Source organism: Phalacrocorax aristotelis, chromosome 21 (genome assembly GCF_949628215.1).
Source record: "Phalacrocorax aristotelis chromosome 21, bGulAri2.1, whole genome shotgun sequence".
Classification (NCBI taxonomy): Eukaryota; Metazoa; Chordata; class Aves; order Suliformes; family Phalacrocoracidae; genus Phalacrocorax; species Phalacrocorax aristotelis.
The window spans coordinates 8,482,900-8,510,217 of record NC_134296.1 but is presented as its reverse complement, the minus strand read 5'-3'; the positions used below and the strand labels follow the sequence as shown (position 1 = coordinate 8,510,217).

Sequence of the window (27,318 nt, the reverse complement as noted above, 5' to 3'; positions counted from 1 at the left end):
TTCAACTCCCCTTTTGTGTTTTCAGAATTCTTGCCCAATTAAAATACTGTTCAGGCTTTTAAAATAGTTGTAAAAGCACTCGAAGATTTGAAGAAGATAAAATTCCTGTTGGATGTGAAGAATGAGTAGAACAGGAAAGCCTGAAATACACAGGCATCAAGTATCAAATGTCATGAGGACCTTGGCTGTAATTTCTGGATGCTCTTTGTACTTACATAATGTTGTTTTCCAAATTCAAGGTCTAGAGAAACATTACAGATGATGGAATCTATCTCTGGGAATCTGATCATGACATATCAGCTCATTTTATTTTCTACATCATTTTTGGAGTCACTGCTTTTTATGCATTACACTACAATACACGTCCAATAGCTAAAAATCTCATTTGTTTCAGAATTCTTTGCACAGTGGTAAATAAGTGAAAAATTAGAACAAAAATGAAAATTATTATCTTGAATAAAAATTAAATGCTAGCATTGCTGTTAGGATTCAGCTGGTTGTTATTAATCAGGGCTTGGACAAGAATCAGGAGTTATATTCCCTTCTGAATAGCTGGAATAAGATCACTAGTTGGAAAAGTTTACTGGCCCTTAAAGTTAGTGTATTTTTCTGTCTTAGCTACTTTTGGCTGTAAGATGGGATAGTAACGTCGTAGTCTGATTGCCCTCATACTTTCTTTTCCCAGATGAATTCCAGTTTGATTTTTGTAGTTTCATGAAGTCTGAAATTCCACTTCTTTCATTTCTGGTCATTTCATATTGGAAACTTCAGGACCAAATACAGCAAGCTAGACACTTTGCAGAACCAGCTCAAGATCAATTTGGGAAAGGTGTAGAGGGAGAGGACAGGCCACGTGCCCACCCTCATGCAGTTCTTTCAGACTTCCTGTTTTAAGTGGCAACTAGGGAACGACTCCTCATGTTTGGACAGGAACTGCAGGTGAGCAGCAATCTTTCAGGTCGGCTGGTAGTTGGGGAGGATGGAGGAATCTGTTTCCCCAGACCTCAAGGCATCCAGCTGTATACGGGTGGGATGGATTTATCCTATTTACGCTGCAGTAGTCCTCCTGTCAGTTAGTGCCTGAGATCTTTAGTCACTCCTTTGTGCCAGTGAGTTAGGATTTATGAAACCCTGGAGTCCTATCAAATATATATATGGTTTGAAAGTTCCAAAGTAATCATCATGTCAATCATTAATTTTAAGATTTGCTTTATACATTATAATATAGGGATGATATACAACTGTAGTATGCTCAGATAACTTATTTCTAGCCAGCATTCTTTATTTCTAGCTCACTTGATTTTACCAGCTTTATGCCACTGAGGCCATTGACTTCAGGAGAATTAGATTCACATGCTCCTTCTAAGGCTGTTTTCTGTCATTTATTTTCAGAGAGATTTCTCACTAGTTTTGATAAGTTACCTTTAACTCCTTTTTTACTTCACGGTATTTAAAGAGATTTTTATCCTGACAGAGACAGTTTCTGTATCTTTTATTTAATGATTGTCAGTTTGTCTTTGCTATCTTCTGTCAGGGTGGCTCTGTGCATGTTCAGTACTGTGCTAACAACCAACCTGTCACAATAAGAGCTGCATCCCATTGCAGGTTTTTACTGGTATGGCCATCACGACCTGAAGATCATGTTTTCCAAAGGAAGCCACATTTTAGATGACTGTTGATGACTCTAAATTCCCATGAGTGTATTCTACATGTGAGAGTATCATGATGCCAAACATTACATTCTTAGAAATAGAAGTCTCAATTATGTTTTACAACACAGTAGTTACAAAGTGAGCCTTTTAAAGCTGAGCTCTCTCTGTCCTATGTCACAAGTCTCCATCACCTACTGCAAGAAATCACCACCTGTTGCTGCAGGCTGGACCTGTCCCATCAGGTAGCTTCACCTGGCACCCTGTGCCCTGAGGGAATGGAGTGTCAATGAAGGTGGTGGGAGATAGACTTGTTTTCCTCTTTTTGGGCTTCTCTGCAGAGGCACTAGGAATTGAAATATTTATGTAGCGGATCAGGAGGATAGAAGTGATAAAATTAGGCTCCTGCAAATAAGACATTCTTACTTACACATACATTACTTATATATATACTTATGTACAATATACCAATAAGTATATATTTATATACTAGAAGTATAAAATGTAATAAATGTATATTACGTATATATACTTATTACATTCATACTTATGCTCAATAAGCATAAAATAAACCCTAAGAAGTGTTTTCTAAAGCCTTATTGATTTCTGATTTGGTGAATCCCTACCCTGCAGGTCAAGACTCATAGTGCTATTTCCCCTTAAGTAACCAAAACGGACAGATGCGTCACAGGCTATCAAGCATTACCATTGCCTAGACTAAACTTGAGTCAGAAATCTAGAGGTAGATATTTGTTGCACATCCTGTGATGGTGATGATCATGGTGACATGATGCATGCTCATTGCTGCAGGGCAGCATTCTTCTCAGTCTACTGCTCTCCCTAGAAATACTCAAAGGAACAGTTCAGTACTGGAGGCATTTGGAACAAAGGAAGTGTATGAGACACAGGTAGCTTCCCACTGGCTCTTCGGCATACATAAAGCTCTTATTTACAGGATGACTCACTGTAGATATAATAGAGGAATGAAAACTTGAGTCCATTAGAAATTCCCATTTCCTTGCTCATCAGCTAAGATCAAGGGAAAGCTGAAACGCAATGCCTCTGACACTGTGCTTAGTCATAATGGCTTAAGGATTCCCTTCAAGGCCTCGCAGGCCTCAGAAATTTTTTCCCTGCATTGCTATTGCTAAATTTTAATTCATATACCTGTTCAAATGTTTCAGTGAGGAAGATGTGCCAGCAGACAGCTTCTCTTTAACAGCAACTTCAGCAGCAACTGCCTCCATCATTTCATTTCTTACTACCAGAGGCGGCAAAATAAAACTATTATGCTACTTGTTGCTTATTTTGGTGACCTCCATGATCCCATTTGCTGCAGAGACAGCCAAGCATATCATCCATCATTGCAAATAATACCAGAAAACAAGCAGCAGTTTACTGGCTGCAAACTGTCTGCTACCAGGAGTCCTAGCACAGCACACATGCTCCATGCTGTGTCACTGGAAAGAACTGCACAAACTTCACTGCTGGGTCAAACCCTATATACTCTGAACTTCTTTTTTTGTCATTATTGAATAAAGCAACCCAACCACTTCTCACCTCTGAAATGGAGAAGTCTAATCAAATACTTTGGGGACTCTATTGGCTCACTCAATACTCTGAAAAATATTATTTCCTACTACTATGATGTTGGTTTTCCTCTATCTCCTGTACTCTGAATTACAAAACTGGTAAATCAGATGTGTGTTCTCACAAGCCTAATCCCTTGTTCTTCCAGACCTTCTGCATTAACTGCATGAGACTTGAGAGTAACTCGGTTTTTTGCACTATGGAGCTCACTTCTGAAATATGTGTCATTTCATAAATTCAAGATATATCGGTATTTCTGTAATCACAAAGACAAAAAGATTCAAATATCCTTTCTGTTTATTTTTTGCACATCTCTAAAATATTCCAACAACCTCACAAATGACAGAAAGCAACATTCCAAATTGTATCATGCTTTGGATTACAACATTCTATGCCTATGTTTATTTTTATTTAGAAAATAATTTACTTGCTGTATTTGATTGAGCCAAACTGAGCATTAATTTATCTTTTCTCTCGTAGCGTAGGAGCTACTTTAATGGAATCTGGTGAATGTGCAATTTCTTCTCTATTAAAACGAGGCACTAAAAATAGTCTGCATTACAGACAAACATGCTTCATTTTTACTAACATTTACAGATAGCAATACCACATTGATAGCCCAATTCAATGCTAGTGCTTCACTTTACCTAGTCAGGCATTACTGGGAGCAGCAGGACACCCAAGAACCTCAAGACCTACAAGACAGACAGGTCTTATGTATTATCATTGGTTTCTGTGCTCTGTGTGCTGTATATAGTAGGTATCCAGAATAAAAAATGAGACATAATTAAAGCTTTACTGGTGCATTATGGACAACAAACAACAAAAAGAATTGCCAAAGCATTTTGGAAAATTTTGTTCCTTCAATTCAAGCAGGAGCACACTTCACGCAAGATGAGGGTTCTCCCACCTGTGTAGTACTCTGACAGTAATTGCGTGAGGTGTCAGAGGTATCCTGGTATAAAATCAAGGCTTGGTCTAAGTTTCCACTTCACGCTGATAGAACTGTACCACAGCGGTATGGCTTTAATTCCTGATTTCTCCACCAGGTTTTTATTTATTTTCCTGGTCTTCTAAGTCTCACATAATGAGATTTCACAAAGTAATACACTCACCATATTTACAGAACTGTATAATGCTAAACAAAAACTTCAAAGGAAAAAAAATGGCATTCTTCAAGGAAAGCAAGAATACATTCCAACCAGATATGATGGAATTACACACTTTTAATACACAGAGCGTATATTAATCTCTACCAAACTAATTTTTTTTTAACCTGTAAAGTTTGGTGGCTGGATCTAAACCACTTGCAACTTCAAAAAAAAAAAGTAAAAGTGAAAATGATCACTCCTATTTGTCTCAAGAAAATGTGTTAAATTCTGCCCTAGTGTAGTCTGACTGTTAATGACTGAATCCCTTTTTTTAACTTACGGCATCTGGGGACTCCGCCAATATACCAACACCAGGAAGGGATAAATCATATTTGTAGAAGTGTAAGAGACACTGCAAGGTAGGGATTTGCCCTAAAGGACAAGTCTGTGATCTGACAGTAGGAGTCCTTCATCGTATTAGTGCAATATTTGTAAACTAAACTTTAGAGGTTATCACTACTGAAGTGCTGGCTGACTGTCAGCTGGCCTAGCAGGGAAGCTTTGTATACGCTTGTGGCTAAAGCTTCTGTTGTGCTTGGTCATAACAAAAAGGAGTATGTTCAGCCTGGAGGAGAGAAGACTGAGGGGGGATCTCATCAATGATTATAAATATCTGAAGGGCGGGTGTCAAGAGGATGAGACTTGACTTTTCAGTGGTGCCCAACGCCAGGCCAAGGGGCAACGGGCACAAGCTGGAACACGGGAAGTTCCACCTGAACATGAGGACAAGCCCCTTCCCTGTGCGGGTGCCAGAGCAGGGGCACAGGCTGCCCAGAGAGGCTGTGGGGTCCCTTCCCTGGAGACATTCACACCCCGCCTGGATGTGTTCCTGTGCCCCCTGCTCTGGGGGTGCCTGCTCACGCAGGGGGTGGGTGGGATGAGCTCCAGAGGGCCCTTCCAGCCCCCGCCAGTCTGGGATTCTGTGATTTTGCTTCACCTCACAATGACTGTTCTAGAGGTACCACACTGTATAAAAGAACAGCATTATTGTTGATCCTACAAAAAAACCTGGATGACCGGTTTCTGAGTTCGGTTTCTAGTAGAAACAAGGCAGTGCAGTGAGACTACAATTTCTGCAGGAAACTTAATTATTAGAAATCATGTTCCTTTAAGATGTAAATATATCTTAACTGCACTACAAAGAAGAAAGCAGCTGCTTCTCTTCGTTCTATAGGTATAAGAAAAAAGAAAACTGTTCTTAACCTCAAGCATGATTCTTCTCAGTGATCTGAATGCCCTGGGACTAATGGATACTGGGAAGCTCTTATAAGCCCCAAAGCAAACTTCCCTACCAGAAAGCTGTCCATGGTTCATGACATCATGGTCAAGTGTAACCAGAAATAAGAAACATTAGAAGACCATGAACCTTCTGCAATGTAATTATATGTTTTTCAAGTAAATTTGAAGTAGCAGGTTTTCTTCTGTCTCCCCCAGCCTTTCCTACTGAGTCAATGAAAGAGCAAAGTCAATCCATTTTAAACACAAACATAAAAATACCCCTGAAATAGAGCAAAACATGGTGTTGATGTTTTGCCAGTTACCATCAAGTATATATAATATTATTCTGAGAAAACAGCTGATTTTAGAAGAATACATAACTGGAAGGGAACCTCCAGGGTTGGTTAAGTCCTGTCACTTCTGTTTAAAATACACCCCCCAGAAAAGCTATTTAAAACATTAGGATTGTGAAAGATGTGCAAAAGAAGTGTTTCTGATTTGTCCTGACAGAGCTGAATACCTGAGGGAGGAGTCTATGCTGGTTAGACATCACCACTACTGGTCTGCTGGAGCTGCACTAAATCAAGCTTCCATTTCCTCTCCTCCAGAAAGTTTAAAATAAGACATTAACATTCTTGAACGAGAAGAAGCTGCACTATTCAGTGTCCTGGGGAGAAAGAGTGGTGATGTCCTGGGGTCCAATCTTCTATGCTGTACTTCCAGTTATACAAGTGGCAGTCATGAAATGGAACTACTTCAACGTAGTACACCATTTTTTCTCCCCACCGTAATGATAACGTTATCAATGCTTCCAGGTTTAAAAGAACTATATTTCTGTACCCTAGCAAAAACACAGAGGCCAGAATTCAACCCCAGTTTTCACAGAGAAGTGTCAAATCTATAAATTGCTCTTAGAATTCTAAAAGTCTTGCAAATATCTTTACATGCTTTATAACCCAGTTGTTAACTGTCCAAGTACTGCAGTCTGAATTGAAATTCATCTGCACTGGAATCAAGATTTAGAAGTTTGTGCACTTTACATAGAACAGAGATCTACACAGAGATTTGGCAATAATTTTAAGCACTGCTATTATTGGAAGCAATTAATTTAGTAAATCTACTAAATTTTCAGTTCTAAATAAGTTTCCAGGCAACATACCCTTCTTGTCCATTCTTCCTCAGATTCTGTGGCATAACTGTTTAAAAAATGGGAATTCCCTATATATACTTGTTTTGTTTGGCACTTGTTTCACTTAGAGGTGCCTGCAAGCAAAAATTTTTTCAAAACACAGAACCACTTGCTTTTTGATGTGATCCATTTCTCCACTCTTACATTATGCCCCTTGTAACATTGCTTTAGACTGTTCAGGTTTTACTAGTGGTCTTTATTGCGTGATTGCCAAACAAGCAAAGAAATAAGGAGACTGATCATTTATATTTCAATTATTTCCTTTTTCAGACAGCCCTTAGATCAGTTGGTAAATACTGCATGCTTTACTGTAAACCCCTATGAAGCATTCATGTGCAATTAGCATTTTATATATTTATAATGTGCCACCACTCCTACAGTATGTGCCAAGACTAAGAAATAAAAATGAAGTGGGGGTTTTTTACCCCCCCAGGTCTGTAATCCTGAATGCATGTAAATTCTGAAGAAATACTCCGGTAGGGTATTTTATTAATCCCTGGGAACAGTAGGTAGAAAGGAATAGTATATAGATGCTGTCTTCAGCATCATTTAAATTACACTGCATCATTTACTGGATTCTACCACAACCGGGAATCCGGGAAGAAGACAGTAAAAGAACTTTAAAAAAAAAAAAACAACCCTGCTGAAAATAAATTCTTTTGTGGTTAAAAACTAGCCAGTTGGAACTGAAGCAGTGTTTTCTTAGGGTGGCAGAACAGTCGGAAAAGTTGTTGGATTATTTTTGGCAGTGACCAGCATATTGTAGCTCTATCATTACAGTTACTAAACTGACAAGAGTCCACTGAAAGGGTTATTACTTTACTAGTACATTCTTGCAAAAATATAGCATACTCAGTCTGGTAGCATGAAGCTCTGGGTTTTAGAACTTTGTTCGACCTTTCTGACACATTCATACCACCGTAACTAGCCTAGCCCCTAAATACTTCAACCACACAGGTACAGTAGAACATGAGCCCCGATCTACAGACAGCAGCAAATCCAAAGAGTGCCCAAATCATTGCAGAAGCATTGCGCAGCACCATACAATGAGCACATAACAGATCGACGCCTGTGCCCTGCACTGCTTGAAAATGGGGTTGGAAGATTTCAGTTAGATTTTTTAAAATTAAGTAGCTTGTGTTTGGATCTTGGTAGGAGACAAACCCAGTAGCTATAGTTACTGGCAGCCAGGTCTCCTGTGGACAGAAATTGTGCAGGTGTAAAATGAATCCAGTTCATGCTTTGTCATTAGCAGCATGTTCTCCTTAGTAAATGCACTTCAATCTCCACACGGAATCCAGCAGGATCTTTTGCAGTACAGAAGTACATTACACAACCCTTATTTACCTTATTAAATGGAACAGATAAGCTATCTAAATATTTAAGATTAATAAAGTACTATTTCTATCACTTTCAATGGCACTCATGAATTTACAATCAGAAATGTTCTCTGCTGAGAAGGTGTCAGCATGCTGGACTTAACCGGTGAAAAAAACCAATGGTTTTCCTTTGATTTGGGGTCTATATGACCATTCATAGTGTAGTAATTAAGACTGGAGTTATTTCTGCCTTTACAGTAGCCAGAGGACAAGCATTTAAGTATGTGCTTTCATGTGCCTCCAAGTTTTGTATCATCACTTCTCAAATATCAACTATGATCAGATAATTCTCTGCCAACAAATGGTGATCTGTTATTGTCCTGATTCTCTGCTGAACTGACGAAGAGATTTCCCTGTTATTGTAGCTGTTGCTTTCAGCCCATTGCTCTCCGCTTCTTCGCTAGGCTTCAACAGTTACCCCCATCTTCTGGCCAATTTCTCCTAAATCTGGGAGCAGCTCTACAGTTTATATTGCCTCAATGAAAAGAGTATCCCAGCCAAACAGCTCATTTGGACCCACTTTGAGTTACATACCAAAAAAAAAAAAAACCAACCCAAAGTTTAAGGCCTTTGACCTGTGAAAGGTCTTCAGATTCTCTCCTAAGCCAGGAAGACTCAAGTATGTTTCTGGCCCTCACCTGATTCCTGCCTGAATACTAGTAAAAAAAAGGAAGCCTGCCTAGAACAGAAAGAGTGTAAGTCATTGTCTTTTCACCTCACCAGTCCTAGTTTGCCAAAGGTCTTAAGAGATTCCATCAGGTAGATAAGGACACACTTGGTTCACCCCCTAAAATGTCATCCCAAGCCTGCCTCCCAGTTTCATTTCGTACAGCACACTAATGTTCTGTTTTTCTCCTAAAATTGCAGACATTCGGCACTGAGACATACCAATTTGCTAGCTTCTAGTACAGTGCCTTTTTGTTCTGGTAGTATAAGAGCCTTAGAATTAATTTTTTTCTTTCCTTTTTCCATGCATGAATGAAACATCTCAGGCATCATCTCTTCACTGAAAAGACCCTCAGCAGCCTCTTATGAAATTGCTCGAGTGGAACTCATGTTCCAAATGATCAGCAGAGCCCAGTCACTGTCGCTGGACAACCTGCGAGATGTTTCATCACTCCAGTCCGCTTTTTAACTCCACTCGCTTTCACTAAATGTGACACTAGTACAAAACAGCCCAGCCAACGCTGCAACCACACATCTTCACACCTAGCTCAAACAGTGCTGGGGGGATGGGGGAGGCTAGGACTGTCCTGCAGGTAACTGGTATTCCATGTAGAACATTACAGTCACTGGCAATGTTACTGTACGCGTTGACAAAAAACAAAAAAGAGGAACAAAAGTTACCTTCCACTGGCTGCTCAGAATGTACAGCAGTATGCATGTCGGCAACCCTCCTTCAGGGTGTCTAAAGGACTTCCAGCGTTTGGGGCATGAACTGCACTAAGATGCATGCATAGCACATTTGTGGATAGGGCATAGATAGGCTCGTGTCCTGCAGGTACTACAAACATCTCTGGTTTTGAATGTTTGAGTAGTGCTAATAGGTGCACTCCATTCTGAAGTACTGTGACAGAAAAAGGACACGGGGCTGGTGATGGTGCTATTTAGACCAGCCTGGACAAGCAAGCAGAGTAGCCGCTGAGTTTTACATCGGCTGCATTTGCTGGCACACAACTTGCGGTGCCTTTACTTGTAACCAGACTTGCTGTCCAAAGATGATGTGAGGTCTGAGCCCTGATTTGTCTATCACTACTGAGCAAACTGAGCTCAGATAGTGACAGCAGCAGGTATTGCTTCCCTATGCCGCATCACTCCTGTTTCTGGTGAGCCTGGAAGATGCAGAGAGGGATCAGGAGCAGTGGATTGTTAACCACGGTCTGGTAAAGGTGCTGAATAAAGGTAGCTCTGTCTTACAAACGTGCGGCTCTTCAAAGTCGAGAACTGCACTTTAGACAATTTCTACACTGCAACAGTAAAAAAGGCACAGTTCAGAAAGCCAAGCAAGTGGATTTGCCCCTGTACTCCTGCTATCAAGTGGGGAATGGTACTGAAAACATTTATTTGCTGGCTAATTATTGAAACAAATATTTCTACTTCTAGTGGAACACAGAATAAGCAACTCCCAGACTCAGCTACGCAGTCAAACTGGCCCGATGGCATGCTGCAGCCAACCCCAGCTCCGTGTCTGGATGAAATAAAGACCTTGCTGGGGGAGCAGTTGCTTGTGCAGTATACTCAGAGGTAAGCACAACGTACACGCTCTCCTCAGGGCAGACTGAAATCGTCTAATACCAGTATCACAAAGTAGCCTGAACACCTGCACCAGAAGAAGTGTTTAAGTGTCACCTGACCAGCATACAAGTGGGGCAGAGTTGTCATCCTGAACAAATCATTGGTCTGTCTTCTAAAGAATGATGAGGGCATTTATTACTTAGTTAAGTAATAAATAAGTAAATAAATAAATAGTTTAATAAACTTTAATAAACTTTAAACTTGCATTTAATAAACGTTACATGCAAACATTATTATGCAAACAAAAGTATGCAAACAATAGCTTGCATTTAATACTCTTATTTTTGGAAAAGCTTAGCTCTTTGACTTGTTTAACAAGTTGCTTCACTGATAACCTGCTAACTAGCTATTGTCTGGCTAAAATGGGAGTTTCCACTTATTCTGTCATCTTTTATTCTGTCTCCAGGCATCGTATCTTTTGTGGGGAATGTTTACTTATAATGAGAGATGGTCCACTTAGAAGTCACAGTTCTCATTAAACACCCTCTGTTTTAGTAGAGTTTTTGTATTTTTGGCGTTGAAATGCCTGTGATAACCTTTGTGGCCAATGTTACAGACACCCATGTACTACCAGCACTAGAATTGGCAGCTGTGCAGCTCCCTGGAAGTTCAACTGGCTGCACTTGGCATGCACTGTGAATGCTTCTAGAAAGCGCCATGAAAGGACCTAGTAATTATGTGACAAAGTTTAGAAATAACCCCCAAAATACCCTATAAAATATTTATGCATGTCAGCAAAAAAGTCCACAATCCTCACAGTCTAAGGCATACCGATTCTTTAAATGTTAACTTCTTTTGCTTGTGTTGTCATCAAGCCTAGTCCACTTTCTTAACCTGTTTCTATTCTCCACTAATTTAATAATTGATTAAAAGATTCAATTTTGACTCTTCAGGAAAACTACCAGGTATTCCAAATACATTTTGTCTGTGTTTGGGCCACACTCCCCAGAGAATGCTTTACCACAAGGAGAGGAAATACAAGGCAAGTATTTTAAAAAAAAAAAAAAAAAAGCACACAGGTGAGATCTTTCTGATTTTGTGTTAGTGGCCTTCAAGCAATAATCTTAGAATATGCAACATAAGAAACTCAGAGAAGGGAGATAAATGTAGCTGCATTTTCCAGCAGTGAATCTTGTATAGCACAAAACCAGAAAAAGCTCTTTGCTGACATTGCAATGTCTCTTTCCTATAGAAGGAAATAATAAAAAAAGGGTTGATGTATAAACACAATAGGTTGAGGCTGCTATTGGCATGTCTAAATTGTGCCTGGATTTTGTTCTGCAAACCTTTTCCATTAACATTTCTGTTAGGAAAGCTAACTCTTTAGAGATGTAATGAACCATCTGATTTTAATTTGGTTGTAGAACAAGGGGTTACACAGAATTGTGCATAGCCAAGCTATTGAGCTACACCCAGCTCTGTTTCCTTATACAGATGATGGTGACTGCTCAAGCACGAGCAGCATGTGGGAAAGCAGCAACCCTCAGCCTTGTTTTCAGCAGATTAAAGTAGCTTTAGAACAGTAAGGATTTTCTCTGTGAGAGAGATTTAACTGTCCTCATCATCATTTTGTACACCCCTCTTCCAGTCCAACTGTTGCACAGACAACTGCTAACGTGGCTTTTGGCCTTTCTCTTCTCCCCTTGATGCAGGATTGCAGCATCTTCACCCTCTTCAGTCACTACCTTCACTTGGCATATCCTGCTGATTTCTTAAATGCTTCCCCAGCCCTGCACAAACACTGCTGTTTATTTCATTTCAGCTCTTGTCTGAGATAAGACTATCCACACAAGATCCTATGTGACATGTCAGGGTTCTGCATTTTCTACAAGATTGTGCTCTAGCAAAGCTAAAGCACTCAATGAGGGCTTTAGTACTGCTTGGGATTCTACCCTGAGAAAGCTGAACAGAGAGGGGGAACTTCAGCAGTAATTGACCCACACCCAGAAAAAACACGAAGACATGCTGGGAAATCACAGTGGAACTGCAGAGCCCGATTCCTCTTTTACAAAACCCTGTTTGTCCAGTCTATGTGCGGCTGCCTGCCCGCTGGCTGGACACAGCGTAATTCGGGGCCAGCTGAGACATGTCAGGCAAAACAAGGCAAAGAGACAGGGGAGGAGCCTTGCTTGGTAGTTTTTTTCTGTTTATACCCTGTCTCTGCTTATTAAGTCTTCAGAGAGGAAATACAATGTCTGCCCCTAACTGCAATTTCAGATCATTTCTGAACGTCTCTTATTTCCAGGATGCCTGCTGCTGCTTTGTTAACCCAACATGTGGCTGAGTTAGTCAACATGTGGTAGTTACCTAACAAGGTATTACTGCTGCTGGTCTTCTGGCATAAAATTGTTCTTAGTAAAGTTTTAGACATTCTCCACACCCAAACAGATGTGCATATTGTCCAGATTGAAGGCAGACTAGCATTGGCACTGGATCTGCTATGCAGTGTCAATTGTGGAGCTTCTTGCTCATGGCACACTGAAAAAAAGGAAGGTGTGTCCCTGTACATAATTCCCAGTACTATGGCCACAACAGTTGTATCCCTGCTACACCTAAGATGCCAACCCCAAAGTAGCCCACCACCCACAGAGCTCCTATGTAATACCCATGTTTGTTCTAACAGGAAGCTTGAACATGGAAAATTCCCATCTGTCCTTGTGACATGTGATGCCCGAGCTCTTCTGGGAAGGAGCCTGGGGTTTATCTGCTCCAAATCAGAAATGAGGTGTGTCCCAAAAGGGCAGATGGGATAGATGGAGGCTGCTGGAGGCTGCTGAGACAGCCAGAGTGGTGGGGCCTGTCCACACGGCAGGTAAGCGTGGGTGTTGAGTGTGTGACAACAGCACAATTCAGTGGGGCTCCCCCCCTTCCACAAATACCAGCTTGGTGGTCCCCATCCCAGCCCCAAAGACACCTCTGCAGACATATTAACTGAATGGACAGCTATTTTAGCCAAGCGACTGCTTCTGCTCTCACTACTCTGCAGGGTATTTGCAGCCAAGAGACCAGCCCTGGCCAAAAAGATTGCTGCAAAAATCACTAGAGATTTTACTCCTGGGAACATGCTGTCGCCATATGTTCTCCACATTAATAACACCAAACAAGTGCTTCATAAACAGTGCTCTAATAACAAATACCAGAGGAATTAATAATAATCTAGCTATTATTTTCTAATGTTCTCGCTTTATTAAGAACATTTATGCTGTCTGAATGGACTCTTCCGGAAGAATAGCATCTGGCACCCACATGAATGCCAGATGAAATCTGTATGATCCTGGGTATCTTATAAATTTATTGTCAGCAACAGCATCCATTTGTGCCAGCACGGCTTACAGTAACATTACATTTTTCTTTTGTTCTAGGTGCATAGCGTAATGTCCATGCTGAACTACACTCTGATTATAGCTTTTTTGATCGGCACACAGGCAGCTCCAAAGTCAGAGGACAATGCTCCACTGGAGTATCCTGCAGAACACTCCCTGCTCAATACCCACCGGAGTAACAGACACCACATTCCCAAGGCAGCTCCACAGACATCCCACAGCCACTCTACTTGGACGATAGGTAGAAGAGAAGCTATAAATATCACCATGGACCCAAAACTTTTTAAGAAGAGGCGTCTCCGGTCTCCTCGGGTGCTGTTCAGCACACAGCCCCCCCCAGTGTCAGGGCAAGGACAGAACATGGGATTTCTCAGCAGCGCAGGTTCTCTCAACAGGACTGCCAGGACCAAGAGGACCACGCATCCCGTATTACACCGGGGAGAGTTCTCAGTGTGTGACAGCGTCAGCATGTGGGTTGGGGACAAAACCACAGCCACTGACATTAAAGGCAAAGAGGTGACAGTGTTGGGAGAAGTCAACATTAACAACAACATTTTTAAGCAGTACTTTTTTGAGACCAAGTGCAGGGACCCTAAGCCAGTCTCCAGTGGGTGCCGAGGGATCGACGCAAAGCACTGGAACTCTTACTGCACCACAACACACACCTTTGTCAAAGCACTGACAATGGAGGGCAAGCAAGCAGCCTGGCGATTTATTCGAATTGACACAGCCTGTGTGTGTGTGCTCAGCAGGAAGTCAGGGAGACCCTGAGATGGATCTAAATCCCATGGCAACATCCTCCTACCCCCCTACCTCAGTCTGTAAATTATTTTAAGTTATAAAGGACTGCATGGTATATTTATAGTTTATACAGTACAGAAAGAACCTCATTATTTATTAAACTCTTTTGGAAACCTTTCGCGTTTTGCAGTTTATTTACTGGCAGAACCCTTCAAAAGATGTTCACCTTAGTCTCTCATTCAGCCCTACAATTCTAAAGTTTTCACACTGCCATCAAGCAATCTTTGCTTGCCATTCTACAAAAGGAAAACATTTTTCACACAGTTTTTACACATGTTGCTCTCTTCCACAACAAAATAATTTCCCTCACACCTACCAGTTTACTGTCAAAATCTTGTAGGTTTCTTTTAAATTGAAATGTTTTGTCCAACTACCAAGAAACTGAAAAAGACCTTTCAAAACTTTCTTCCAGTTTTACTAATTATCCATATTGATATTAATCTTATATAATTAATCATCTTCATGAACTCCTGGTAGAAATACTTGTTCTTCATGTTGCTAGATAAATTTCTAAGACCTTTAGTGTGTTTTTAATAACTGCCGAATTATTTTCACTGCAAAAAACAATCCGTTCTGAAGTATTTTGGAACGTTCGTCTACACAAGAGTAGAATCTCGATGTATGTATTTTTGCATTAAAATGGTATTTTACAGCTCATTACTTATGAGCTATATTAGAGTGATGGGGTTGCAAATGTCAATATACGTATATAAGTAAAAATGTTCATGTGGCTTATAATTAAAATTTGGAAATTCTCTCAAGCTAGTATTTTGGCAACGGGGACTTGACAAAGGAGCAAGTCTTTTCCCACATGATAGAAGGCAATAATAATCATTAAAAAAAAAAATCTCTGAGGCTGTGTTTTAGCAAGGAGCCCCAAAATAACCTTAAGCTCATATTTTCTGTGCGTTGGGGAACATTGGTCTCTAGAAGTACACAGTGGAGCTTGAGACCTGTGATGGGTGTTTCAGTCACTGCACACTGAATAAAGCTGCAGTTTCTCTCATTGTTTCCTTTGGAAGAACAGCTGTTATCCACCACAGAAACTGTTTCAAAACAAATACCATTACGGTTTTTCAGCTTAGTTTCTTCCAAATCCTAGAGGGCACACCTTCACCCTTGCCTTCCCTCATGCAGTTAGTCCTTTAATCAAAAAAGCAGACGTGACATTTGCTTCCTCCATGTAAACAGCACAGAAGGGCAGCAGATCTCTAGAGAAAATGCGTTATGGTAAAACAGCGTCAGTGGAAATAACCAAACCTAGGCAAGATATGCTTTCTGGTATGATGGTGCCAGCCTGTGTGAAGTGGAAGGCAGTGAGACAGAGACCATTCCTGATAATCACTGGTATGCCACTTTTTGGCCCCCTCTGGTAGGTGGGCATAGTATGGGACAGCAATATTCCAGTGACACTGTTTTGCTCTCTCCAGAACAAGATATTTGCAATATTTGCGTGAATCGCCAGTTATCTGAAAGGTCAAGGAGAAGGCAGGCTCCTGACTGTCCCGTGTCCTCCAAATAACGACAACTTGTTCTGGAGCAGGGGGAGGCAATGAAGGAATACTTATAGTGCCATCATGTAGGCATCTGACACAGCAGCGGCAGCACCTGCCAGTCATCACAGGAGAGATGGAGGGAGATCAGTGAAACACACAGTATTCTTAAGCACAGAAAAACACAGAATTGGAGCTGAATCTCACCTGTGCTCTTTGGTGGCCTTAAAGCAATGGAAAAAAATAACAAATCTGCTTTAGAAGCGCTGTTTACCTTTACCATACGTGACACAATGCAACTAGGGCAAAATGAAGCTGCTGCTCATCCAGGATTTCCAGGTTAATTGAGACGGCCATTATTTTACCACTGACAAAACAAAACTGCAAGTAAGTTTGAAAGTGTCTCATAAATGCATATGGTAATTCCAAACATGCCTAAGACTTGGCATGCCTTCAAAGAGCTCTGAAACTGACAACTTTCTTCTTAAAGCAATCTTTGGAGCTGACATTTCTTCCATATCCAGCCCTCTTAGAAGTTCCTCTGACTACACCTTAAAGCACATTCTTGCCAAGAACAAGGTACGACTACCTGTAACACCCAATCTGAGGGACAAACAGCTGTCATTAAAAGCTCTATGGACCTTGATGAAAATTTCTATTAATAAACATTTAGCTATTCATTATGGGGGAAGGGTTTATTTAGTCTTGCAGATATTGATGCGATCTATTTCACATTTATCCCTTCAGCTGATTTTTATTTTGTGCTCCCAAGACTGAAGCCAGACTACCGGTTCACCCTTCATGACACTGATCTGTTTTATTACTGACATTTCTTGCCTGTTCATTAAAAAAGGTCTCAAAAGGGAGGGTGGAAGAGTGAAAATGAGTTTGATGCATTCACACTTGACCTTGATCACGCTGTTAACTGAAGAATCTGGAATTCCAGACTTAGAGCTACAAACCCAAGCCTGTAACTTAAATTTTAAAGGTGTACATAATTTCTCTCCCTGCACGTTATTGTTATGCCTATGTGACACGTTGACGTGACCAATGACCTACTGGGAAGCAGTGAAGTATTTAAAGAAATTAATTTAATGAGAATGTGTGGTTTTATGATTATAAAATAAGAAAAACCTGGAAACGTGCATTCTCAGAAAGAGAATTATTGCCATATTTCAATTCTTGTATTAACTGTGCACTTATTTGGCAAGATAAAGCTCCACCTCCAACCATAGCTACACAAACCCAATCTCTGAGAATCCCTCTGCAGCACTCAAACTTCATTCCACTTACAGATGTTCATACCATGTTTAAAAACAAGGATGCAGAACAACAGTAGTCTTAGCCGTTCTTGTGGTAACTGGCATCCCAATTCCCTGTTACCTCCAGCAACAGAGAAATATTTATGATAAAGCCCAAGCATAGTTTCACACAATCTAAAGAGATTAATATCATATGATAAGGACACCCTGAATGGCCAGAAATGAAGTACAGGACTGACTGCGTGAAGGTATAAGGAATTGTCACCTCTGGATGTGCCAGAGAACAGATGAGACAAATATTAGCCTGAAACGCTTCTGCCTTGAGTGAGATGCAAGGGCTACTTGATTTTCAGTGACATTTGCCACAATTTGCATGCTTCCAGGCAAGAGTTAAATTATAACTCTTTTTGTTGAAGTCATGTTCACAGTTGTCACCCACCTACAGAAAGGCTGAGAATGAACTTTTGAACATTTTCAGTTATGTATCTGGACCCTGATAAACATGGCCCCATACTTTTGGAATTTCATACGCAGATGAAGGAGTACAAGATTCATGCAATAATTGCGTGTAGAAACTCACAAATGCTACTGGTCTACAGCACAGCAGGCTGGGTTGATAAAACCAGAGACGGAACAAAACCTGGGAGAGCATTTGTGATACCAGTGTTGATACTCTGGGGGCTTAGCCTTCCAAACCATAGTGCAGCCAATGACAAGACATCTTTTATAAAGACCTGACTATCTCAATTAGAAATGTCTCTTAGCATCCTACATCAAAGACAGGTGAACTGTCATGGAAAATCAGAATCATAGTATAGTTTGGGTTGGAAGGGACCTTTAGAGGCCATCTAGTCCAACCCCTCTGCAGTGAGCAGGGACATTTTCAACTAGATCAGGTTGCTCGGACCCCCATCCAACCTGGCCTGAATGTTTCCAGGGATGGGGCATCGACTACCTCTCTGAGCAACCTGGGCCAGTGTCTCACCACCCTCACTATAAAAAATTAATTCAACACTGAACTCTTTTCAGTGTTGAAGGAATTCTCCAAATTGTGAATTGATTCAGTGCTGCTCTTTGGGAAGCTGTGACAGCCGTTATCAACTGTCAACACAGTTGTTGTGTTAAGTCTGCAGCTTGTAAATATTTTCAGACACTGTCCTTTATCGTGTTTGGCTTTTTTTCTTTCTTTTTTTTTCCCCGCCAAGCAAGCATGCAGTAATCTGCCATTTTGTTGTCTACAACTCACATTATGATCAATATAGAGAATCCTGTATTGCTGCAAAGTCAGGTATAAAGAGGCTTGAATGCCTTTTTTTTTTTTATACGCATTCCTGTGTAATGTCAGTCTTATGTTTATTGGTTGAGCAACTGTGCTTTCAGCAGTACACTCTCTTAGTGGCTTAGAGTTACTGATGAGAGGCAGCATGTTACAAACTCATTTACTGGAGAAATCAGACTGATGGCAATTACAGCAAATCATACTAAGAGGATATACAGTAGAGCAAAGGTGGAAATCTGTTTTCTTACATGATTTTAAGGGAAGGGGAAATCAATTACAGGATTACTGCTCAGCAGGAATTTCCTGGATTCCTAATGAGGTCTCATGTGATCAAACCTATACCACAACTGCAAGAGAAGGGATGAGGGACTCAAGAGCCAGGTGACATCATGGCTCAACATACGCTGCTGAAACACTGTCAAAGGCACCCAAAACAGCTTATTTTGCTGCTGTTTCCACTGTATCCAAGGAATGACAAGAGCATCCATATTTGGATAAGTTACTTTCATTTGTAATAGCTGCAGTTTGAACGTATATGGTGTTTCAAGACTGCGGTTCAGCATGGAGAGTTCTGCATGGAATGGACTTGATAACCCCACTCACTTATTTGTATAAAGTGACAATAATTGAAAAACCTGTGATGAAGGATCTCTACACATCAACCGTGTTCAACATAACTGCTAGGTTGTAGCACACTTCATTTCTCAAGAGTGCCTCAGGTACCCACAGCTTCTCCACTTCTTTTGAAACAGTGCTACACAGTTTGCTGGATTCTCTTCTTACTGTTTAAGTCTAGCAGGTTTTCATTATTTATACAAGCTTGACAACCAACAGCTTCCCTAAAGATGAACTGCCTTTATTTCTTCTTAAAGCCTTACTTATAAAAAGGATTGAAAATTATTATGGCTTAGAAAAAGGAAAGCTACTTCATATAAAATAAGATCAGCTGGAGGGTCTGCCATGAAACAGGTTTATTGGACGAATTGCAGAGTCCCTATTGCAAGAATCTGAAATTTATCTCTAGATTCTGAGGAAAGAAAAACAAGATCCTTATATTTAAAAAGCAACTCAGACCAGACTCGGTTTCCCCTTTAGCCAAACGCCACATGCATCACACCAGCAATTTCACTACTGATCATTTGGTCTGACTAAGGAGTGCAGGTTAAATTTTGCCTGGAGGAAAACAGATTGTTCTCTAGAAAGATGAAGAAGGCGTGGACCATTATTAGTTTCCATCACCTAACATGAGACTCATCCTCTCCTCAGTGCTGTTATTACAGTTTTGGTTTGGTGGTAGTGGTTTTTGTTGGGGGGGGCCCCAGGGCAGAGGACTACATCACGTCTGAAATCCTACTGGTTACACAATCATTCCTACGGCTGAGTTGATGCCAAAAGCCTGGAATGCCAGAAAGCCCATTCTAATGCCTTGACCTGCAATCAGGTTATCCTTCATTGAGCCTTGCCTAGATTATTTTCACTTCAGCTGCAGTACAGACAGGAAATTTTGACATCAACAGAGAAAGAACCAGGTTACGTAACAGTCATGCTTTCTCTACATGCTTCCTTTCATCCCTTACATGACACTGCTGCTTCATTATCTAATCCCTTATTTAAACATGCGATTAAAGAGAAATACTGTAGAAGCCACACCCTTACCAGCTTTTCTTTAGCAAGCAACATCTTTCCTTAGAGCAATTACGGCCACTGTCAGGGAACTTACTTGCAGGGCTTGGAATCACTGCGTATTGTATTTTCACATTTCTCTGGCTGTCTTCTAGAGGAATTCTTTGCTCTAGACAAGTCAGCTTCTATATGCCTACAAATAAGTTATTCTGATATGGTATCTCTAGCATTATATAACAGTCACTGGACCTGATATGCAATCTTCAGTTCCAGCACTTGGCCTGTATAACCATTGAAGATTGTACATTGACACTTCAGTAGCACCCTTCAAGGAAGCTGCTTTATGAAGTGAAAAGAAACTAGCAAAAACTAAGGAACACTGAATGTTGCAGCCCAAGGTGAAACAAAATATGGAATAACCACTATACAGCAGTTTAATACGTAAAGAAAACAATCCGGCAGAACACCTGGGCACAGGAGGAAGGGTTGAAACTAAGAGAATACAGGACAGAATTATCCAGCTTCCAACCTGTCCAGGAGACAGTATCCATTGATTTTAGCATAAGGGAATGACAACAGGAAACCTGTTGAAACCATTAGAAAAATGGACGTTCCTTTTGTTTGGTTGGTGTTGAAGTGCAAAACAGCTCCATAATGGTTTAATGAAATGGTGACATTAGCTGCACAACGTCAGGGCTAACATTCAGGGATGTGCTTTCCTCAGCCCAATCAGCTGACAGCTTTTGATATTTCCTTGATTCAAATAACAAAAGGTAGGTTTAACATCCAGTACAGAACAGACAACATCTCAAGCACAACAGCAGACACGAAGGGGCTTTGCAGGTAGGGTGCCTTGCCTGAGAAGTCTTCATTTCTCCAGGGCAGAGTTCTCTGACCAGAGAATCACCTCTTTCCTATGCGCACAGTTCTACAGCAGATCCCAGACCTTGTCCTCAAATTATCAGATAAATATTTTGTCCTTATCCTCACAGTGATAACTGTTCTTGCAATGATTATTTTTACTTTATGATTCCAGCAAGCACTTCCTCAGTGTTCTCTGAGTTCTCCTCACAGTCCTTCCAGACTTCAAACAGCACCAAATACTTCCCAATGGAATTGGAAATCCATAGCTTTTGAAGGGTTTCCTTAAACTCTCCAAGAAATTAAGAGGAATGATGAAGCTGCAGAGTATTACTGTGCATCTCTGTTCAGGAAAGCCATCATCTTGCTACCTGCTGTCCAAGTGATGGGAACACTATGATCTGACTATAATTAAAGTGGCTGGGGTGGGGTAGGAGGTTCTTCCGTTGTGCTTCTGCCAAACTGTTCTGGAGAACAAATTTTTCTTGCTTTACACCAAAAGAAAACCAAAAAACCCTCAAAAATGCCCATGTCTAAATCAGTGAAATGGATTACTGCTTTAAATACATATAGCTTTTTCTTTTGAAGTACTGCTTTTGGCACACATGGCTTTTAAATATAATATTACCAGCCAGCATTAAAGCACAAAATCCACCATACTTACTCTGCAAACTGGTGTTTCACTTGATACTCAAATTCAGTTACTGTGTGATGGCTCCTTCTGCCTGGAAAAGGCAAGCCTGTACTGAACGCACTGACTCATGGATTGTCTCTTTTGTATCACTTCCATTTACGTAATCCAGTATACATAGTGGCCCCTCTTCAGGCATTTGGCAAGATCTTGCCCTTAAGTTTGTGATCCAAAGTGTGATCATTTGAGAAATGAATCATATAGTTGCAAAGCTATGCAATAACATTCAGCCTAGGTAATACCTTTAGCCTCTGATGAACACAGTGCAGATGCTCTCAGCATCTCTATGAAAAGCACATCTGCTGTTGCTACTGATCATATGCATCCTCTGGGGATTTTGTTCTGTTTTCCTTTTTCCTCCTCAATCATTTGATTTGGTTAGATTCCAGTTCTACTGCACAGAATCCAACTCTGAGAACAAGTTAAGCTGTGGCAGGAAGGAAGGAACATGCAAAATCCAAATTCCCTTGTGAGAGATCTGTTAACCAATAAATAATAAGACTTTTATTACAGGTTCTAATTAAAACTGAACATGTCTGATTTAGGAGTTAAACTGTGTACTAATTCCAAAATTCAGTTTGATATGTTGCAGTAACATTGGAGCTCTATTCATTTTCATTTTGTATTGACCTGATGCACAGTAAAAAAAGGAATGGGAAAAAAGTGATCATGTCATCAGCTGCAAATTATTGCTTTGGTTCAAGGTTCTTCACACAGGGTAGAACTCAAATTTCTAAAAACATGCGCACTGTGAGTTTTTAGACTCCATGGGATGACATTTTAAGGGGGGTGGAGTGGGATGGTGTAGGTAAATAGTGAAGGAGTGTGTGCACTTAGCTAGACAATGTCCACTATGTCAAACCTGTAATTGTAAGATCTGAGTTTTTATTCTGTTATCACACAAAGTTAAGAATATTTTTCAGAAAGTTGTGAAAAACCATTTCCTATTAAGGCAGTAAAAAACTGAGCAGACAGATTTTGTACAATTTAAGAAATTTAGCCAGAAATATTGTTTAGCAAACCGTAAAACTGAGGCTTAGGTTAAAAATAAGCTGAATCAGAACAGCTGTATGTAACTAAGATGAAGAACTGAAGGTGGCGAGAATGCAGAAAATGTATGAAAAGTCCCTTGTCCTCCATTAGTTTCCTAAGACTATAAAATCAGAATAGACAAGGAAAGGAAGCATCTAATGGGAAAGCGGTGTTCTAAACTTGGACTGTTTACTGACAAATGATGGAAGCCTAGTTCTCTCATTCTAGGAAGACAAGAGTTCTTATAGTTCTCTTTCAAAGTGCACTCCCAAAGCAGATGCTTGAAGCCAAACACAACAAACTTTGCAAGGGCTATTGTTAGCCTGAAGCAAACCAACTTTTCAGATGTCTGACTGAAGCAAGTTATTAGACAAGCTAAATTCAGAAGTTAGGCACTAACACCATTTTCAACAGCCATCTAACATGTATTTCTTGCAGAGTTATTTGCCAACTACAATGTTAGAATTACTACACACAACTGTATCATTGAACTGTAAAAAGCAGGCAAAACACAGACAACATGCAGCTACTTTTTGCCACAAGACTGCTAGCTACTAGCTGATTCAGAAAAGCCATCTATAAAAGACAGTATCATCTTGCTTCACTCCTTGCCACGTAAGTAGAGTGACCGACACATAATGCAGCTTGCTACATATTGAACCTACTGTTACAATTAATGACTAATTGCTGACGTACACAAGAGGAAAAAAAAAATGTTTGGTTTACTTGCACTTGACAACCTTGTTTTGAAGTTTTCATGCTTCCTCCTTGTTGCTGCTGTAAGAGTCCCCAGAGCTGGCAGAACCGTGACAATAAAGTTCCTGAAAAAAGTTAAAGGCTTTCTGCTGTGTCCTAAGTTGAACCAGTTACCCTGATTACAATTTCCACAGCCAGCACCAGGAGGAGAGCAGCACTACGAAAACGAAGGCCGTACATTCCAGGGGTAGCAGACCTCCGTATTAGCCCAGCACTACTGACCAAATGTACCACTTTCCATCCAATTAAGTTACATCAAGAGATGTATCCTTCTGAAACTGGAAGAAGCTGGTGTCCCCAGCAATTTAAGTTGTAATCAACCTAGAAATTTCCTTCAAATTCGCACATGAAATACTGAATTGTCCTCTATTTCACCAATGTTATAAAGATATTATAGGTCCTGATTTTCTGATTTGTTTAAAAACCAGCCATTTATTTGGAGAATTTAACATACAGACCATCTTATCTACAATGGATTTGGGACAAATTGAAAGAAATAATATTGATCCCATCTTCCCTAAACTCAGGTCATCTTCAACTTTATCATACTGCTTAGATATTGTCTAATGCAGGTGAAGAGATGACTCATTCTGTGATTAATATCTTCCAATACAGCTGTCATCTGCAGCAAGGCTTAAATACTGACTTCTGAACATCAAAGCTAGGCAAGGGCAAATAGGCGTGATCAAATTAATAAATGAGATTTTGCAAACTGGAACTGATCCTAGCTTCTTCAGCATTAGGCTAAAAAATGATGTTTATTTTAAGAGTTTATTCCTCGCAGCAATCTCACCATTGATCTTACACTGCAAGACAAGTCAACAAATTCTGATTTTCTGTTAACTAGTTCTAACAGGATCTTACGTTTGAGCATAAAAGCTGATTCGACAAACATTTAATATTGTCAATTTCTCAGCATCGCCCTGTATTTACTTACAAACCACTGCCTTTTTTAATAATACTGACATATTTAGGGAACAGCTGTACTACTAAGCACCCAGCTGAAGCTAACAACTTGAAATCAAACAGGCTGTCTTGCAGTTTGCATGTTTCCATATTTTTTTAAGCTAATTTTTTCCATCCCATTCTTATTTCTCTTTTATTTTCATGCACTAAATTTTTTTGTGTTCAGGACCTAGCTTATTAATATTGTTTTTGAAATGTTCGTCAAGAGCAGCAGCTCTCATGCTGTTTTTGCTCATTTTCACAATACTTACCTACTTTGCACCTAATCCCATAAATCTTCATTCTCTATTTTGCTCTGTTTGTTTCCCAGACTGTCACCCTGATTAATAAGGCACAGAAGATGCGGTAACCCACTCACCAGGCAGGTGACCATGCACGGTAGGGCCCAGTCAGTCAATCCAGGCCTTCAAAACAGGTATCATCCCTTACCTAAAGGATCTTCCCTGTCGATACCCTAAACTGAAATGGCAGTTGGAGGCAGGAGCAACCAGGCCACAGTTTTAGCTGCTCATGATAAAGCAGCAGCAGGAGGAATGAAAGCACATTTTACCTTCCAAAGCTCATGCAGAACAGGCTGCAACAACGCCAGTACTCCTGCCAACATGCTTCATTCTTTGCCTGACAGAGCCTCTGCCATCCAAATACCTTAGATCTTTCCCTCAGATATGTATTAAATGCTGTATTTTGCAACTTGAGCATCAGTTACAGTTGGAGACAAAACCACCACTCTAGCGTGTTCAGAGCAACCCATGGAAATAGTAGACTTTCTTGTTAGTTTGCCCTGTTTGGATGAGAGCTCTGAAATTCACTCCACTGGAACACTGCTAAATGTACCTCTTTGCAATGCTGATCATTTTCAGACACCTTCTAGATGTAAAGAAGTTACTTTATAGGAAATGAACAATGATTTGTGCTGATCTGAAGCAGGACTGAAATGAGCAAAAATGCGTTCACTTAGGGCATTTATTTTGTTTGACAGTTTCCTACTGGCAGTCTTCATGTAGGTACTACATCTCAAGCAATCATTGTAAAGCCCTAAAATACTCTTTCAAATAAAATGTACATTTTTGAAAGGCTTCTTTTGTGGTCTTTTTTTTTTTAGTTTGTTTGTTGTTTTTGTTTGGTTGGGTGTTTTTTTTGTTGTTTGGTTGGGGTTTTTTTCATAATAAATGAAGTGGCTACAAGGATAAAAAATGTTTCTGGGCTGACTCCAGTTGCTTTCCTGGCTTTTTTCCAATGATGTTCAAATCAGGGGTTGTTCAAACTAGCAAACAGTAGTTTTGCGGTTTACTCATACAAAAAATTGGGAGCTCTGGTATTTTTTTAGCACATATTACTAACAGGGTTCAAGAGTACCCTCTCCTCTGTCATGTGGTTCTGGCTGTGCACAAACATTGCTTTGACCAATAGAGGCAAATTTAGCTACTTCCCAGAATGATTTGTTGCATTCTCACGACAGTTGCAATCCCAGACTGGATTAGATCCAGTGGGAAAATGTTTAGACAAAGTACTGCACCAAACAACACCCCCGAGAGATGTGCCTGTGGTTTGCCTACAACAGAAAGTAAGGTTACAGAGAGGCATTTAAAATGTTATGCTGTGATTGTGTGTTTCAGAGTGAATGACCTATTCACAGAGAGCAATACTCCAAAGAGATTCCAGGCCAAAAAAACTGAGCATCCAGCAAATGTGCAGTCATACTCATGATCTCTAACACCAACCATTTGGTTCAGCTCCATATAACTCAAGTATCATGACAGTCCAGAAATGGAAACCAGAAAAAGAAAGGACGTACATGGGGAGACTAGAAAAGGAAGCTATCACTATGTTCGATAAATAACCTCCTAACACTCTCCCTCCCAACCCACTAGATTTTAGGTTTCAAGAGTCCTCAGGAAATATTTAGCTAAAAAGACTATATATTCTTCATTCAGTGATCAAACATGAGAGGCAAACATGTGGGGACTGCGAGTTGGAAAGTGCAAACGCAGCTTGAATGGCCATGAAATTAGAAGCAGGAAACTGTCTTAGTGCCTCTGCTGTGCTGCACTAGCCAGAGCGTAACCAGCAGGTTGAGAGAAGCAACTATTCCCCTATATACAATAGCTTCCATAGCAGAGAAAAAAACATGAGGAGCGAGACCATCGCAATCAAAGCCACCACAGGGAGGTACCAAGAGTACATAGTCACTATTACTCAATAAAAACAGAACTCAGTGAGTGGCTGGCGTTGGAAGCGAGGCATAGCCAGTCTGCCACCTAAGTACTTCCACCTCCTCAAACATTTCTACCTGCACTCACATTTTACGCACAGATTTTGTGACAGATTTACTTCCCATTCACTGCAGAGTTATGCTGGAACAGCTATCGTCCAACCACTGCTCCTTTTGTGCAGTCAGGAGCAACACAACATATAATGGTTGGGGGCAGAGATTTTATGTCTATCCCAACTTACAACTCTGTAGTGTCTCAAGTATTTTAGAGACTTAGCTCTGACACCAGCTCAGGCCACAAGTTTTTCCACTGTGAACAGAGAGAAGGCAAAATGATAACACACTTCTATCAAAATATTTCCAGCAACAAGAACCAATGAGATGGCAAATGCAGCTCCTTAATAGCCTTTGCCTTCTCAATTCCCAACCCTTAAACCTAAACCATGCCTCCACTCATTTCTTCTCACCAACTAGTTTGGAACAACATTTCCAAACAGTTGCTTGGGCTTTTCTTTTTCCCTCTTTCCTATTGGTTTCCCCTTTCTTCT

General features: G+C 40.4%; 1 protein-coding gene across 3 annotated transcripts in view; it reads left to right on the top strand.

The window, feature by feature from the left end:
- Nucleotides 1-14,713, top strand: part of NGF (nerve growth factor) — a 35,082-nt gene extending 20,369 nt beyond the window's left edge. For 2 of the 3 annotated variants that reach the window (XM_075115819.1, XM_075115818.1), the window contains 2 exons: nucleotides 10,280-10,420; nucleotides 13,834-14,713. In XM_075115819.1, the coding sequence (XP_074971920.1) occupies nucleotides 13,846-14,565 (720 nt within the window). In that variant the 5' untranslated portion in view covers nucleotides 10,280-10,420; nucleotides 13,834-13,845 and the 3' untranslated portion in view covers nucleotides 14,566-14,713. Of the gene's footprint in view, nucleotides 1-10,279; nucleotides 10,421-11,364; nucleotides 11,458-13,833 lie in introns of all 3 variants that reach the window. The other variant, XM_075115820.1, reaches the window with a different exon arrangement.
- The last annotated feature ends 12,605 nt before the right edge of the window (nucleotides 14,714-27,318 follow it).